Source organism: Momordica charantia (assembly GCF_013281855.1).
Source record: "Momordica charantia cultivar OHB3-1 chromosome 8 unlocalized genomic scaffold, Mcharantia_2.0 BLBB01000008.1, whole genome shotgun sequence".
Lineage (NCBI taxonomy): Eukaryota > Viridiplantae > Streptophyta > Magnoliopsida > Cucurbitales > Cucurbitaceae > Momordica > Momordica charantia.
The window spans coordinates 10,861,513-10,878,724 of NW_028275166.1; the positions used below are offsets into that span (position 1 = coordinate 10,861,513).

The window sequence follows — 17,212 nt, forward strand, 5'->3', positions numbered from 1 at the left end:
CCAAGAGGTTGTAAGTTCGATCCTCCATCCCAACATGTTGTTTTAAAAAAAGTTCACATATTATTCATTTTGATGTTGTTTACTAAATTTTTTTTGGAATCAGGATAAGAAATTTATTTATTTAAGCTATCTAGAATCGAAATAGGGATCAAATATATAGTAATTACTAATATACGGCACTATTATTTCTAACTAATTACAATTACATTGTTACATTGTTATTTTTTAGTTAAAATAATAATAATAATTTATTTTATTTTATTACGGTTTATATAATATAACAAATAATAAATAATTAAAATAAAATAACATCAATTAAAATAATTTTTTATTAGAGTAACCTCTCTGTAATATAAAATACTATTAAATTTTTGTGTTGTAACATTTAATAATAATAAATTATATTTTAAAAATGTATTGAGATTAATGAATAGTAACAAAAGATAATAATAACAATAAGTAAAACTAATTATCTAAAAAACTAAATAGAAATTTGTAATATTTTAGAGTAAAATCATATCAACTAATAAAATTTTAATAAATTTTTATTAGAAGAAAAATTATTAGTAGTAAAAAAAAAAGAAATAATAATAATTTAAATCAATTAATTAAAAAGTAATAATCTTACCGGAAGAATGAGATTATACTATTGTAGGAAAAGGGAGAATACAAAGTTTGGGTCGATCCAACATCAATTGATTTCATAGTAAATACATCAAGAAAATGAAAATTTTAGGTTTGGTGACGTTTCCATTTATTATTTATGTTTTTTCATTTTTATAAATAAAATGTATTTAATTGACTCTAACATTTACGAATTTAAGTATGACAAAATAATTTTTTTATTTATGTTTTGGAACAAATGAAAATTCGAACAAGAAAGAAGAAATATGTTTTAGTTATTTCCAAAATTTCTATACACTTTTGAGAATATTTCCGAAGAAATGAGAAATAGTTCGTTGTAAAATTCTTAACTTTTTATAGTAAAATTGGAAACAAAAAAGTTACCAAAGGAGCAATTTAATTTTGATTCATTGATGCTCATTTTCTGGAAGTAAACGGATGCTGGACAAAACACGTGAGAGTGACACGTGTCATGTTTACCCATATGAAGTAAAAGGTTGCGTGGATTGTCTCGCATTCTTCACACGCAAGCAAAATCTCATTGTCCTTTTAAGTTTGGTGTTCCTAATTGTTTTCTTTTGATATAATTAAGAGTAATTTTCATGAATAATCCACTCTAATTAAATTAATTACAAAATTAAGTTTGAACCGCAAACTCAACTTTCAAATTTGCATAGTGAAAAAAAAAATCAACTAACAAAAATCAATGTTGTTAATTATACATACCAACTCTCTCAATTATTGAAAAAAAGCTACACAGTTTACCTACCTAACCTAGGATTTTTTTTTATATTACTAAAAAATAAAACAAATTATTTAAATATTATTATTTGCAAACTATCTTTAAAAATATTGCAGTTTTAATTGTCCCGTATCAACCTTGTACACGAAGGTTGAGGTCTTCAACATCCTTAGATGGAATAGTTATATTCTTTATATATATATTCTTTTAAAATATTTCACATAATTTATCTAATCTAGGAGAGTAAATGGATTGCTCAATCTAATTCTAGGAAGAAACTTTTTTTTTAGTACAACATGCCATGATGAAAATTTGAACTCAAGACCTTTTAGTCGAAGATGAGTACGTTAACTAGGAAATGTCGAGGTCTTAATTTAATGAAAATATCGATAAAAAAGTGATGTCGATAGATATTTCTGTAAAAGTTAGAAAAATTAAAAAGTCTGTAAAAATATTTAAATTAACAAATAAACATTTTTCTATTTCTAAATTAGTTAAAAATAATCAATATTAACATTATATATATATATATTAGTGACATTTTATCTATATTTTTCATATTTTGTCGATTTTCTTGTACTATGACGGAAATGTCGATTCACCCCTTATGACGATGTCGAACCCATGAAAACATAGATATGTCGATGAAAATGTCGACGTATCGACGAATATTTAGCACCATGATTCTAAGTAGTTTTGTAAAAAAAAAAAAAATATTTTCATAAAAAGTAAATTTAAATGATTAATATTTTATTTATAAGTAATTTTTGAATAGCTGAATTACTATTAGGTCACATCAAAAGTAATGATTATGTTATTAGACGATTCTTGGTCAATCACTCAGACCAAAAAAAATCACCTCCAAAGTAATCTCATATATGATAATATTTTATTTTCAACACCTATAATACTTCTACTTAACGCCGCCGACCCTCTTATATTTAATCTTATTATCATTACAAATTTGACTCTTTTTTTTTGTCAAAAAAGAAAAAGGAAAAGAACTAAATGATAGATAGATTTAGAACAAAATTGAAAATTTAGAAAGAACAGGGACAAAATTGAAAAATATACTACTATCAGGAATTAAAGTTAAAAAATCTACTGAATATTAGGGGTCAATCTATATATACTTTTCTTCCAAAAATAAAAAGAAGGCTGCAGAATGAAGATTCAATCGACCATATGAAAGTTTGCAAGCAAAATAAGGCTAAGCTAAGAAGAATATACCAGTTCAGACATTCAAGGGTGAAGATAAAAACACATGGTGATTAAATAAGCAGCAGCTGAAACTGGAAAACTCAGCACCTATGAACATGCAGCCTACCGGAGATGGTGAGTAGAGGCGGTCGGTGCAGGCCTAAGTAACTCGAATACGGTTGGATTATCGGGGAGCGCTTGAGGAAATGTCGTTCATATAGATCATATTCAAGAACTCTGCCATTAAAAATCATAGAAGAATAAGCAGTAATTCATCAAAATAAAGCAAGTTGAAAAGCTTTAACAAGTTTCCAAATATATATTTTCTTAGTGGCTTCCGAGAGACAGACAAAAGTCTCTTGTTAAGCATTCTACTTGGAAGCTTGAAATTAAGAAATTGGGCTAAGTTTCCACTCAAAACTCGAAGTCTTTCCAAACAATGAATCACAAAGTATATCACCAAAATGCTCTCATTTCATAAGAGACTGAGTGATTCTTTTACTTCACGATATCTCGAATTTCAAGAGATCGAGCGATTCATAAGTATCATCAATAATTCTTCATTAGATAACCTTACAAGCAACTACAACTTTTATGAGCGGGTAATTCAAGGGCTAGAGTCTTGAGTTAGATTGGAACGAATATATATATAACTAATATGGTCAGGAAGTTGTCTTGTGAGAATAGTCGAGGTACGTGCCAGCTGTCCGAACACTCACAGATATCAAAGAAAATAATAATAATAAATAAATGCAAGGAAATTATACGACATCCTACTTATGAGCAAACAAAAATCTCCATTTAAGCCAAAGATACAACAACTTTAATGGATTAAATCAAGGATACTATACGCAACTTGACGATAAAGTTTAACAGTTTTCAAGGTACCATGAAGTTCAACAGAAAAGACATCTCTGCCATTCTTGATACTTCCTTTAAGCTTGTTTCAAGATCTAAAACAAAAAAGAAAATTAAAAAAAAAATAACATTAACAAAAAAAATAACACATTAGTAAACATGAGCATATTCTAAATTTTCTATACCTTCTTCCATGTGACTAATGTCCTTTATATGTTCTCGAAGATCAATACTCGTAGCATCCTCATTAAGCCAACTTTGCAGGCATGCAAGAACCTCAACTAAATTTGGAGCTGATGTAAAGCACACAGAATCAATCACTCTCCCACCGATATCAAACGCAGACTCTGCAGCAATAGTGGACACTGGAATTGCTAATATTTCTCGAGCAATTTTACCAAGAACCTTGTACCTACTAGAATTATCCTTCCACCATTTTAATATGTCAAAATCCTTCCCTTGATTCGCACAAGCTTCCAATAAGTAGATATCCACCTCTGTAGCTAAATTAAGATTGTCTTCCTCTTCCATCGCCGCATAAAACTTATGGATAACATCATAATAATAATCAAAAGTATCAAACTCATCATCCGTAGCATCATTTGTAGAACATTCTCTGGTATTTGAATGATGGAACATGCTCGGAGTAGGCGAGTCATTGTTGTCAATAGACAAACTATACTCATTGAATAATTGCCTCAAAATATCTTCAACCTTCTTGCACATCTCTTGCGCCACATTGGCATCAAACAATTTTCTAAAGCAATAGGATAGAAATTTCATCTTGCAACAAGGGCTCAGAACCACCGAAACATATATTAAGTAATTTGCACTTTCACTATTCCACCAATACTTATCATATTTAGTCTGCACTTTCATCGCAATGCCATTGAGAACAAGATTGTCACTATTCAAACCACGCATTTTGATATAATTTTGGAGAGTACTAATCTCATGAAAGATGCTATTTGAAAGGACATGAACAGAAGTAGAAAGTTTTAAGGTCGCTTCATAAAATAACGATAAGAACTCAACAAGTGTTCTAACAACCTCCCAATCTCTACTGGCGGGAATATCCTCATTCAAATAGGTCGTGTCATGGATCTTTAGTCTCTCAAATTCTTTTTCAAACTTTACAGCACCCTCCAACATCATGTACGTATTATCCCACCTAGTAGGAACATCAAGGCACATAATGATCTTGCTAGACAAGTTCTCCTCTTTGACACATTTTCCAAAGCTTCTATATCGTGGAGAGGAAGATCTCACGAATCTAACCGCATTTCGAACCTTAGATATCAACTCACGAAAATCTTCCATGACATCACAAACAATCAAATTCAAATAATATGTGCACAACGCCTAACATGCACAAAATTACCATCCAAAACTAACTCATTCTTGAAACGGTTAACTAAATATGCAATAGCAGTGTCATTTGAAGAAGCATTGTCTATCGTCAATGTTAATATTTTTCCAATACCCCATTGTTTCAAACATTTTTCAACTTCTCTTCCTATAGTCTCTCCTTTGTGATCTTCAATTTGACGAAAATTAAGAATCTTCCTATGCAATTTCCAATCAACATCAATGAAATGTCCTGTAAGAACTATGTGGTTTATATCTTGATCTGACGTCCAAGTATCAATTGAGAGAGAAACTCTATGACCCTCATTTACAATAAGGTTTCTCAAATATTGCTTCTCAGCCCCGTGTATTCCCAATATATCTCTAGCTACTGTAGCTGGAGAAGGAATAACGAACTCGGGAGCTAGTGCACACACGGTCTGCTCCATAAATCTTCTAAACCCTTCGCTCTCCATAAACTTGAGGGGCAATTTATCAATTATGATCATTTTTGCAATTAGTATTCGTGCTATTTTTCCATCGAAAGCTCCGTTATTAGGTGATGTGTATGATGACACTGAATCCTCTCCTTCCTCCTCTTCACTTTTTAAATTCAAATCCTCTTTCTTTGCATCTTTTTCCCAACTACAAAAAGTACAACGGTTGTAGTTCTCAAGATGTGCATTCATATTTTTCATCCCATCTCTCTTTGAGTGACTAGTATATAAAGCACCACAGAATTTGCACTCAGCATGAGGGTCGTCAACATTACCTTTTCGCTTCTTATTGTTTTGACCTTTCGTAGTAGCATTTGATGAAGATACACGTAAATTTTCATCCTCATTCGCAACCTCAACCTCGTTTGCACGCGGGGTATTCATGATGGTTTCCTACAAAAATTTGAAAATACTTATTAGAGTAGATCTAAAATCAATAGGAGAACGTAAGCAATAAGTGGTAATGAACATTGTCTTTAGTTATAAAGCTAACAATAATATCCAATCAAAGAGGGAAAGCCTCTAAGTTATTTCAAATATATTTTTTCCTATATTGCAATTAAACATCCTTTTATACATACCAATCATCCCAACACAATTTTTGGTTCTAACAATCTCTCTTCCCCCCATTTTAAAATTTTCCCGACTAAGAAAACAACTCAAAGTTTAATATTAAAGGAGGTTTACATATTTGTTATACCATCAAGTCTAACTAACCAACAACTCAATAGGCCTATCCAGAGCAGAAACCATCAAATCAAAGCCAAATCCAACTTTTAAAACAATTTCAAGTACACACGAAGGAAAGAGACAAAATTGAAAGAAAAAAAAAAGTGAAAAAAAAAATCGAAAAAACATCATAAAAGATAGAAATTTGTTAATATAGACATGTGGCTTTAGGTTAAAATGGTTAACTGTAACAATAATTTAAGCTACAAACTTATAAGTGGCAAAGGTTGAAAGATCAAAGAAACAGAGATAGACAAATGGTTAATTCATCAAGAATTCAGATTGATGGAAAGTAAAATTGAAGTCAAATAGAGAAATGAGTGATCAGTAGGATTTTAGCCTAAATACAATTGAAGCATAATAAATAATAATCATGGTAGGGTGAGAATTCAAGTGTCGGATTTACCGTCTCTAAATTGTTTTTATTCTAGCCAACCTAACCATAGTTGATTAAGAGATATATCACAGACTAAAAGATTCTGAGTTCAGATCTCCACCCCACATGTTGTACTTGAAAAAAGAAAAATTACTTCTATTCAACCAAAACTAACATCAATTGCAGTCGTGGGCAAACAAAGATTCTCCCCTACATATTAGTATCCTCCTTCAAGAAAGTCTTAAGAGAATACTGACATGCCTCAATCATTCTTGAAGTTAGATCCTTGAAAGTCATCTTCCAAGACCACGATAACCGCCTACTTAAGATTTAATATCTTTCTGGATACTTGAGCCAACTAAATATAGTAGTATAAGACGGTTATCTACGGAAAAAAAAATAGTCAAGGCAAGGTGGCTAAAACGCTCGCGGATATCTTAAAGAAAAAAAAAAAAAACTTCCGATGAATAAGAGTAAGTAGACTAGAAGAAGAAGAAGAACAGTGGGGAGAAAACCCAAGCTCCCCTGACATTAGTAGTTCAAATTTTAATAAATTTGGAGCAGTCATTATCATAAAAATCTTTAATGAAAGAGAAACATCAGCTGTTTATTTAACGTATAGTAAGATTTTACAAAAACAAGGAACGGGGTATTCGAGCATAGTCACAGGCCAGCGAAACAATATGAGTTAATCTACCGAAATAAAAATGCAACGACCAAAGCTTCGGGAATTTCCGATAACAGATGGCGTCGGTAACTTCTTTGGGCGGCGGAAACGGCGGAGGAGCAATCGGAGAAGAAGAGGGCAGCGGCGAAATCTTAGGGTTTTTGTTGAGACCGCAATACGAAAATCGAAGCGCACAGAATCGTGTTTAAAACCCATTATTAATGGCGTGGGGTGAAATAAGGAAATTCAAAATCCGATCAAAATCGAACTCGGTTCGGCGGAATTCGGCTAACCGACCGAAACCGATGAAACCGACGGCGCGTGGACGGAGAGGAGAAGTTCAGAGGCGGGCGGCGGCTGGGCAGAGAGAAGAAGAAGCGGAACGTCGACGTTTTGCTTTTCTTCAAAAAGATAGTACATAACATAACGTCGTTTTATGCTTAGTATCATTTTGTTAGTACCCAAACGAAGTCGTTTTAACGATTTTATTTTATTTTGATCTTTGCACTCCCAGCGTTGTTCCTTTAGTCTCTTAAATTTTAAAATATTTATTTTAGTCACTGAACTTCAAATTAATAATTTATTTCTTTTCTTTCTTTTGAGTAAATAGTTTGGGAATGTGTGGAAATCGAACCAGACAATAAGTATATGTCAATTACTACTAAGCCTGGTTCATATTTGCCAAATTAACCATTGGTTATTGTAAGAATATTTTTCTACCTTAATTTTGCTTACTCAATATTTGTTTTTGACCTATGTGATTGTGCACATATTCGAAGCCATGTTATTAATTTGTAAAAATCAAAATAAAAGTAAGGACCAAAATGGTCTATATATATGTGTGTACGTACGTATATATATACACGTATGTATATACGTACGTATGTAATATGTATGTATATATACATATATTTATTAGTTTATAAACTAAAATAGACATTTTAGAAGTTGAGGGACCAAAATGAAACAAACTTAAAAATTCATGGACCAAAATTGACATTTTGAAAGTTCATGACTAAAATAAAATAATTTTGAAAGTTTAAAGACCAAAATAAGATTCAACCCTAGTTTTATAAAAGTAAGAGGCAAAATAGACAAAATAGCCTCACATCGAATGCTACTTTGTGCTTTTTCTAGGTGGCATGTCCACGTGTTTAACCATGTTAATAGAATAATAATTGATTGACACATCAACTATATATTAAATAATTATAACATTTTTTTTAAATAAGGGGTTAAATAAGAAAATTTAATGCATTACCACTAACACTTAAGAAGAGTTTTGAGTCGCGCTAACATAAAAATATAACTCAAATTCTTTTTTGGTCAATTTGAATATAACTTGACTAGTTAAGATATATATCTCAACCAAAAAATGTATCCTAGTACATGTCGTACTAAAAGAAAAATTGATAATTTTTTTAATATTAAAGTTAATTATAAACCTTTTAGAATAGCATACCATCTTTCTATTAGAGATAAATCTTTTGAAGAGTAAATAAAGTTGTACGGTAAAGGAAGTCATAGGAAGGGGTGTATTCATTGTTTAGTGTTCCTCTTATTTAATATTTTCTCCACCCACTCTTCTTGTTTATCATACTATTTTGATCCCTGTATTTTTTGTTTTAATTTATTTTTGTCTCTGGACTTTTAAATTTTGTTTATTTTAGTCTGTATAGACTTTCAAAACGTCAAAATTTAATTTATTTTTGTCTCTGGACTTTTAAATTTTGTTCACTTTAGTCTAGGTACACTTTCAAAACGTCCAAATAAAAGTTGAAAGTATTGAGAATCAAACTCACAACCTCTTAATTGGAAATATATATCAATTAATGGTTAGTTTAAATAATCAATTTGCATGCAAACGATAGGTTCTGATCCACAGTCCATAATAATTACCCCACATTTTGAATTATGATGTGGTGATATATAAACTCAGTTCAAATGAATTAAACTTTTCATATTTGTTGATTGGGAGTGGTCATGTCTCTAATTTATAATATCATTGATTAACTAAATGCTAAGAATTTCTCTAAGATGGTTTATTGACAAGAAAATAATCAACAAAATTATTGTAAATTTTAATTATCTAGTCGTGGTGTTTGATAATGTATTTGTTTTATGTTTTTAAATAGGTTAAAATGTCATTTTGGTTATTGAAGTTGGTTTCATTTTAGTTCTCTCAAAATAACACTCTCAATTTTTGTTTATATTAGTCCTTGTATTTTTAAAATATTCATTAGTGACTGTTTTGGTAGCATGATTTTAAATATCCGTCGACATTTCCATCGACATGAAGGGTAAATCGACATTTTCATTATAGTACAAGAGAATCGATAAAATATAAAAAAATATCAACAAAACGTCACTAATATATATATAATATCAAGATTAATTATATTTTTAACTAATTAAGAAATGGAAAAATGTTTATTTGTTTATTTTTTTACGATTTTTTAATTTTTCTAACTTTTATAGAAATATTCATCGACATTGACATTATCGATATTTCCATGAAATTGAGACCTCTACATTTTTATTGATATTTAAAACCTTGTTAGGCAGTTTTTACCGTGAACAACACATTTTTAGTGGAGCTCTACATAAATTTGGGGGGATGATACCAAGAATTCCGTCTACCCCCTCTTCTTCAAACAGCTGTCAGACCAACGACTTGGTTCAATGTCAAGTGAGGTTAATTAAATTGGCGACTAACAAATTTATGTTCTCGTTCATATAATTTGGTTCAAGAAAAGAATGAGGCTCGAAAATACTTGCTCTTTAGGACCCTAGCAACAAGAGAGTAGGGTTTTGTGAGAATACGCCCTCCTCGTCTTGCCAAAAGTACTTGATTGAAGCTATCTTGCAACAAGCGCAACCCTCGTATTTAGTTGTCAACCATTGAGGTTGGAACCCTGAACAAACCGTCGGTGATAAGTCAGTCCGACGTTCAATGCGGATCGAAACATATGGTTGTCTGGTTGGTTGCTAGTCATTGGAATCATCATGATAGGCACAACCTTCACCTTAAATGATGCAGTATCGACCCAACAGAATGCTTTCGTCGTTAGTGTCCTTTCCGATCTCTACGCATCTCATCGCTCAAATGGAAATTCACTCTCCCCCTAAAATCAAATCTCCCTTGAAACTTTGGGATATGCAAATTCTCCAATTTGATCCAATAAATCTTCCTTATATTATCATTGTCGTCCACCAAAATCTATCAATCTTAGCTGATGACTTAGCATTAGTCAACATGAGTTTAATTCAGAAGTTAAGGATCTTAGACTTTTACTAAAGGTCGAGAGTTCAAACCCCCACCTCCACATTTGTTGTACTAAAAAAAATAAAGTGTGCATGAGTTGCCAACCTAAACATAATTTAACAAGTTATGATATATATCTTCGACCAAAAAATCATAGGTTGGAATATCCACCCTCAACATCATTGTACTTAAAAAAAGTTAACATAAATTAAGAATGATGTATAATCTAACATTAAAGAATTATTATAAAGAAACTTTCAAGTGCAAATGGAAAGAATAAGTACCAAGGCCCCACCCGTCCCCACTAGATCGGTTCCGAGTATGAGGATCAAAGTTGCTGAACTTTCAATTTTTTAGAAAAAGAAAAAGAAAAAGAAACTCAACTGTCAAACCAATTGTTAGATGTAGTTCTAAAAAGTGACCATTTTAATTTATGCTTCCATAATTTTAACACAATTTTTATATTCCATAAAACTCTTTAATACAAATTTCTAACTACATTTCAAGAAATTTAAAAATTTTAATCTAAAACCCTACTAAGTCTCGTCTTTGCTACCTCAAAGATTGAGGTGCTTTTATAATTTCAATAGGTAGAAAAAACCCAAAAATATAAAGATGTTATTCAGTTTCTATGTAAATTACCACTAAGCTAGCTAGGTTCGGTTTGACCCCATTAGTGACCTGGAAATAAAAGATTGAATGAAAAACAAGTATGCATGACATATCTTTATAAATTCATAATTCTTTTAAGTTTTTAAAGTATTTTAAGTATTATAATCTTCGAAAATCTACAGACAGTCTAGCGATCTTTAGAGAATTTTTTCGATTTATCGGAAGTTTCTTCTACAGTTGGAAGTAAAGTTAAATCTCAATTAAATAATTATCAATGTGGCAAAATGGGTAAATATAATTTTTTTTTACATGCACTCATAAAAATGACAATAATTATCATTATCCAATTTACCACAATAAGCAGGCCCAAACATGGCCCATAGAGTGACATGTTGGGAAAATTACCAAATTAATACCGACTACTCTTCATTGCTGATGCAGAGTCTTGGCATTAAAGAATTATACATAAATAATAAATTTAACTCCAGAGGGAAAAGCCAAAACGAGACTAGCTCAACAATAATTGATATAGTTGTGAGTTTGATCCTCTAGGCCCACATATTGTATTAAAAAAAAATTTAAGGGAGAAAATGGGTGAATACAGTTGGGTTATCAAGAATGCTCAAGTACATATCGGTCACATGGAGATTTTCACTCTCTTCTTCTTTCTATAAGGAAAGCTGCTGGATCTAATATCTATGGACATTATTTTGGTTCAATGATCATTAGCGATTCGGTGAGTAACAATCACCACGAGATCAAGATCTCGACATCAAATTGGAACATAATGAAACAAACCAAACGACTATTGGCCATTGATTCTACATCTTCCTGTTGCTAAACTATCTCCAGTATGATGACATTTCATAATAATTTAGATGGATCACACATGTTAATAATAGATCTAATTTGTTCACGACCAACGACACTATATTACCTTCATTTAGCAGAGGCGACAGAACCCAAAATCATAATAATAATAATAATAATAATAATAATAAATAAATATGAGAAAATATTTCATCCAGAAGTTCTCATCTCATAAGGTTTCATCAATATTGTAACTGTAAACTTTTTCACTCTAACAAATTCAACGTTGATAAAGAAAACCAGTAACCTGAATTTCAAGGGATTGTTGTTGCTATATTGAGAATTCTTCACCTCTGCAAAGAATTTCAAAATATATATACAACATTCAAGAGAATTATAAGACATCCATATAACTATAATTCGACCATGGATAGTTTACTGAATTCATAAGGGTCCTAGTTGTACAATAGATTTAGCAAATCTATCAACTCATTTCGACAAACATCATCATAGACTATGATTCCTAGAGCTTTCGATATGCGCAAACAAGAAGAAGAAGAAGAAAAAGAAAAGGGCTAAGACCTTTGAGAGAAAAAGGTCATGCAACTGAATTAACCAATGGGCTACTGCTGCATTGGAAGGCATTGCAAACTAACTACCATATAAAAGATTTTGTAAAAAAAGAGAACAATAGCCAGAATCCATTCCAAAATACATAGCAAAATTATGATCAATATTCATATTTGTTCAACGCCCATATAACTTTGAGTTACAAGTATGCAAATATAAAACTTAAAAGGGTACCTGAAACCGTCCCGTGAAAGCGTTCTCCTCCTTCAGAAACTGTTTACATGACCTAGAACGAACATCTTGAGCAAACAAAAGTCTTCATTGCAACCAAAAGGATAAACCTTAACGACACAGTTTAACAATTTTCAAGGTACAATCCTGAAAAGGTTCGTTCAACATAGTACCATAAAGTTCAATCGGATGAGAAATTCTAAAGAGTTCATATTTAGAACATTCTATTCCTTTTTTTCACCAAGCATTGTCGTTCTCTTCCCCATGATCGATGCTTCCTTTAAGCTTGTTTCGAAATCTAAAACATAAAAGAAAATATAAATAACATTAACAAACAATAACACATTAGTAGACATGGAAACAATCGAAGATTCTCATACCTTCTTCCATGTCAATAATGTCCTTTATATGTTCTCGAAGATCAATACCCAAATTATCCGTGTTAAGCCAATTTTGCAAGCATGCAAGAACCTCAACTAAATTTGGAGCCAATGTTAGGCACATAGAATCAATCACTCTCCCACTAATATTAAATACAGATTCCGAAGCAATAGTGGATACCGGGATCGCTAATATTTCTCGAGCAATATTACTGAGAACCCGGAATCTAGCAGAATTACATTGCCAATATCTTAATAGGTCAAATTCCTTGAATTTATCCACAAGAGGCTCCAACAAGTAGAGGTCCACCTCTGTAGCTGCATCAACATTTTTATCTTCTTCCCTCACTTTTTCAAACATATCCTTAAAATGGTAAGCCTTGTCATAAAAAATATCCTCTGTAACATCATTTGTAGTACATTTGCTGGTATTTGAATCATCCACCAAGCTTGAAATAGGTGAGTCGTCATAGTCACGAATTAACAACCTATATTCACTAAATAATTTCTTCAAAATATCTTCTACCTTCTTGCACATCTCTTTCGCAACATTGGCCCCGAACAATTCACTAAAGCAATACATCAGAAATTTCATCTTGCAACGAGGGTCCAAAACTACGGCAATGTATAAAAAGTAATTTGCATTTCTATTATTCCACCAATACTTATCATACTTAGCCTGTATCTTCGTTGCAATATCATTGAGAATAAGATTTCCACCATTGGAAGAACATCTTTTGATATAATTTTGGATGGTGCTAATCTCATGAAAGACCGTACTTGAAAGGACATGAACAGAACCAGAAAGTCTTAAACTGGCCTTATAAATTAACGATAAGAATTGAACAAGTGCTCTAATAACCTCCCAATCTCTACTAGAGGGAATATCCTCGTTCAAAAAGGTCGTATCATGGATCCCTAGTCTCTCAAATGCTTTTTCAAACTTTTCAGCATCCTCCAGCATTACGTAGGTATTGTCCCACCGAGTTGGAACATCAAGGCACACGACATTGTTGGTAGATAAGTTCTCCTCTTCGATACACTTTTCAAAGCTTCTATATCGCGTGGGAGAAGACCTCACAAATCTAACAGCATTTCGAACCTTAGATATCAACTCATGAAAGTCTTCCATAACATCGCGTACAATCAAATTCATAATATGTTCACCACAGCTAACATGCACAAAATCACCATGCAAAAGAAACCCATCCTTGAAACGACTAACTAAATAAGCAATAATGGTGTCATTTGAAGAAGCATTGTCTACTGTCACTGTCAATAAATTTTCAATACCCCATTGTTTCAAACATTTTTCAACCTCTCGTCCTATAGTCTCTCCTCTGAGATTTTCAATTTGACGAAAATTAAGAATCTTCCTCTCTATTGTCCAACCAAAAGTAATAAAATGTCCAGTAAGAACCATGTAGTTCATATCTTGATTCGACGTCCAAGTATTGATTGTGAGAGAAACTGTGCTATTGTCATTGAAAATAAGTCTACGCAAGAATCCCTTCCGACTCTGGTATATTTCCAATATATCCCTAGCAACTGTGGTTAGAGAGGGAACAACAAACTCTGGAGCAAATGCACACATGATTTTCTCCATAAACATTCTAAACCCTTCATCGTTCACGAAGTTGAGGGGCAATTTATCAATTATGATCATTTCTGCAATAAGTATTCTTGCACTTTTTGCGTTGAAAACTCCACGAGGGGTTGATGAGTCTGGTGAGTCAAATGAATCCCATAAGTCTGGATAGTCTTCTACCTCCTCTTCACTTACTGAATTCAAATCCTCTTCATTTGCATTTTTTCCCCCATTATAAAAAGTACAATGCTGGGGATGTTTGTCGCTGTAGATCTCAAGATCTTCTTCCATCTTATTTCTCTTTGAGTGACTAGTATATAAAGCACCACAGTTTTTGCGCTCGACATGAGGGGCATCAACATTACCTTTTTCCTTCGTACCGTTTTGACCTTTCATAGTAGCAGTCAGTGGAGATACACCTACATTTTCATCCTCTTTCACATCCTTAACCTCAACCTCTTCTTCACAAGGGGTATTCATGATGGTTTCCTATAAAAAAAACTTCGAAAATATTTAATAGAAGTAAGGCAGCAATAAAAGAAAATGAGCATTGTCTCTACTTCTAAAGCTAACAAGAAATTAAGGTTTCTTTTTTTCCCTGAATTAAACATCCATTCCTTTCAAACATACAAATCATTCCAAGCCAATTTGTGGTCTCCAAAAATCTGTCTCCCCCGTTTTAAAGGAGGTCTAAAATCAAATACTTGTTATACTTATACCACCTAGTCTAGTATAACCAACCAACAACTTAATAAGCCTATCCAAAGCAGAAATCGTCAGAAAGTGAAAGCACATAGGCATCAAATCAAAGCCAAATCCAATTTTAAAACAATACCAAGAACATATGAAAGAAATGAAGGTGCAAAAAGTTGTGATATGAAGAAGCGAACAAGAGATGCAGAAAATCGAATGAAATCTTGGGGGAATTACCGATATCAGATGACGCCGGTAACTTGTTTGGGATCAACCGGAGAAGAAGGGGGCAGCGGCGAATTGGTAGGGTTTTTGAAAAGACCACGAAACGAAAATCGAAGGGCTGAAAACGGAAATCATGTTTAGAAGCCATTGGTTTGTGCGACGAGGCTGATGAGACCGTCGCTGTTGTTCTGAACATATAGAAGAAGTTCAGAGCCAAGAAGGAGAACCGAGAACAATAACGCGAAACAGCTACATCTTGCTGTTTTATAAAAGAATGATAAAATAATGCCATTAAACTAAACGACGTCGCTTTGGCTCAGTATCATTTCCCCAAAACTTTATTTCCGAGTTTTTTTCTTTAAAAAATCGGTAAAATATACTTTTAGCCCTTAATATGAGAATATGTTTTTACATTAGTTTAGTTATCAAGCGATGGAAAATAGTTTTAAAAAATCCATGTAGTTAAACTTATCCTAGCGTTGTGTCAATAACATGTGGGCTGCAATAATTGACACATCTCTCTGATCATTATGGTTTCAAATCTCTATTATTGTACTAAGTTAACGTAGTATTAATGAATTTAATTTTTTTCTTGACTAATTGAATTTATAATATATAAGAAGGTACAAAAATACATTATATAATTTATATGTAGTTAACGGATTACAAATCCATTCAAGTGATACCTCAAAAATCAATTTAAAGTGATTTTAAGTTTTCCTAAAATCAATTTTTTAATTTGTCAAACATATCAATTAAAATGGAAGTGATTTTGACAATGAAAAATTGATTTTGGGGAGCAAAAATCACTCCCAATACCCTAGATTATATGCTGGAAATATTTCTAATGATCTGTATAGTATCTTTGTATCGTTGTTTTCACACCATTAATTATTGTTAATTACACCTAGATGTTGTTAACAACAAAATAAATTATATCATTTTTATTCATTATCAACTATAATTTTGATGACAGTTTCCCAAAAAAAATAAAAATAAAAAGGACATAAATGTGGAACTTCTCAAAATTTGAAGAGCTTATATTTTAACTTTTTTAGATTTTATGAAACAAAAAATCTCCATTGCAGACAACTTTAATGGATTAATCAATAAACAAAAGATATTGCAGGGGTTGATGCTTGGATTTTGACCCTCTCGGTTCTCTCTAAAATGCATACCAAACTCGATGATAAAGAGACAGGATACTTGTAAAACCGAGTAACCCTAAACCGGTGTGACTTATGTCACATGGGCTCCAATGCAAAAGTCAGCTATGGGAGAATCACTAAGCAAAGTACTTAGTGTATTTCGACTTACCTTTAATGGGTGATTCCTCCTCTATTTATGGTTGATCTCCCCCTTAGAGTTTCCCGAACTCCAACCTTAGGTCATCTCCAGATAGTTGGGCTTACTAGATCATGATACACACATGCCTTTTTATCAGGTTTGGGCCCGAACATCGATTGATTGGCACTAGGACCGAGAGAGAGGTCAAGAACCTTCTCGACCTAAAGCCGAGAAGGACTCAACGTCTCGGCGCCAAGGTGGGGTCGGCTCTCAAGTGGGCCGGCCCCAGTCATCGGTGGTCTCAGTTCTTCCTTCTTCCTTTACGATCCAATCTCTATGTGTAGCTGCATTGTCAAACTCCTCGAATTTACCCACAAGAGGTTCCAATAAGTAGAGGTCCAACTTTGTAGCTGCATCAAGATTTTTATCTTCTTCTATCACTTTACCAGTCACTTTACTAGTGAAATTTGGATTCTGGTGACATTTTTTAAACGTCACAAAATCCTTTCGT

The 17,212-nt window shown here is 32.4% G+C and overlaps 2 protein-coding genes across 6 annotated transcripts; both read right to left on the reverse strand.

Annotated features, from left to right (window-relative positions):
- Positions 1-2,458: 2,458 nt before the first annotated feature.
- Positions 2,459-7,608, reverse strand: LOC111019973 (zinc finger BED domain-containing protein RICESLEEPER 1-like). Of its 4 annotated transcripts, XM_088127174.1 has the most exons (5): positions 7,071-7,592; positions 5,544-5,661; positions 3,610-5,416; positions 3,455-3,519; positions 2,459-2,803 (listed from the first exon to the last, which is right to left on the reverse strand). In XM_088127174.1, exons 3-5 carry the CDS (start codon positions 4,742-4,744, stop codon positions 2,795-2,797), a joined length of 1,209 nt encoding a protein of 402 aa, XP_087983300.1. In that variant the 5' UTR covers positions 4,745-5,416; positions 5,544-5,661; positions 7,071-7,592; the 3' UTR covers positions 2,459-2,794. The 4 variants fall into 4 exon arrangements, with proteins under 4 accessions (XP_087983300.1, XP_087983301.1, XP_022152197.1 ...); XM_088127175.1 differs by having other exon boundaries at positions 3,423-3,519; positions 3,610-5,661; positions 7,071-7,602; XM_022296505.2 differs by having other exon boundaries at positions 3,610-5,661.
- Positions 7,609-12,407: 4,799 nt separating this feature from the next.
- Positions 12,408-15,656, reverse strand: LOC111019972 (zinc finger BED domain-containing protein RICESLEEPER 2). 2 transcript variants are annotated; one of them, XM_022296503.2, is made up of 3 exons: positions 15,427-15,656; positions 12,909-14,985; positions 12,408-12,826 (listed from the first exon to the last, which is right to left on the reverse strand). In XM_022296503.2, the coding sequence occupies exons 2-3, from the start codon at positions 14,974-14,976 to the stop codon at positions 12,753-12,755; spliced, it is 2,142 nt and encodes a 713-aa protein (XP_022152195.2). In that variant the 5' UTR covers positions 14,977-14,985; positions 15,427-15,656; the 3' UTR covers positions 12,408-12,752. The 2 variants fall into 2 exon arrangements, with proteins under 2 accessions (XP_022152195.2, XP_022152196.2); XM_022296504.2 differs by having other exon boundaries at positions 12,909-14,997.
- Positions 15,657-17,212: the final 1,556 nt, after the last annotated feature.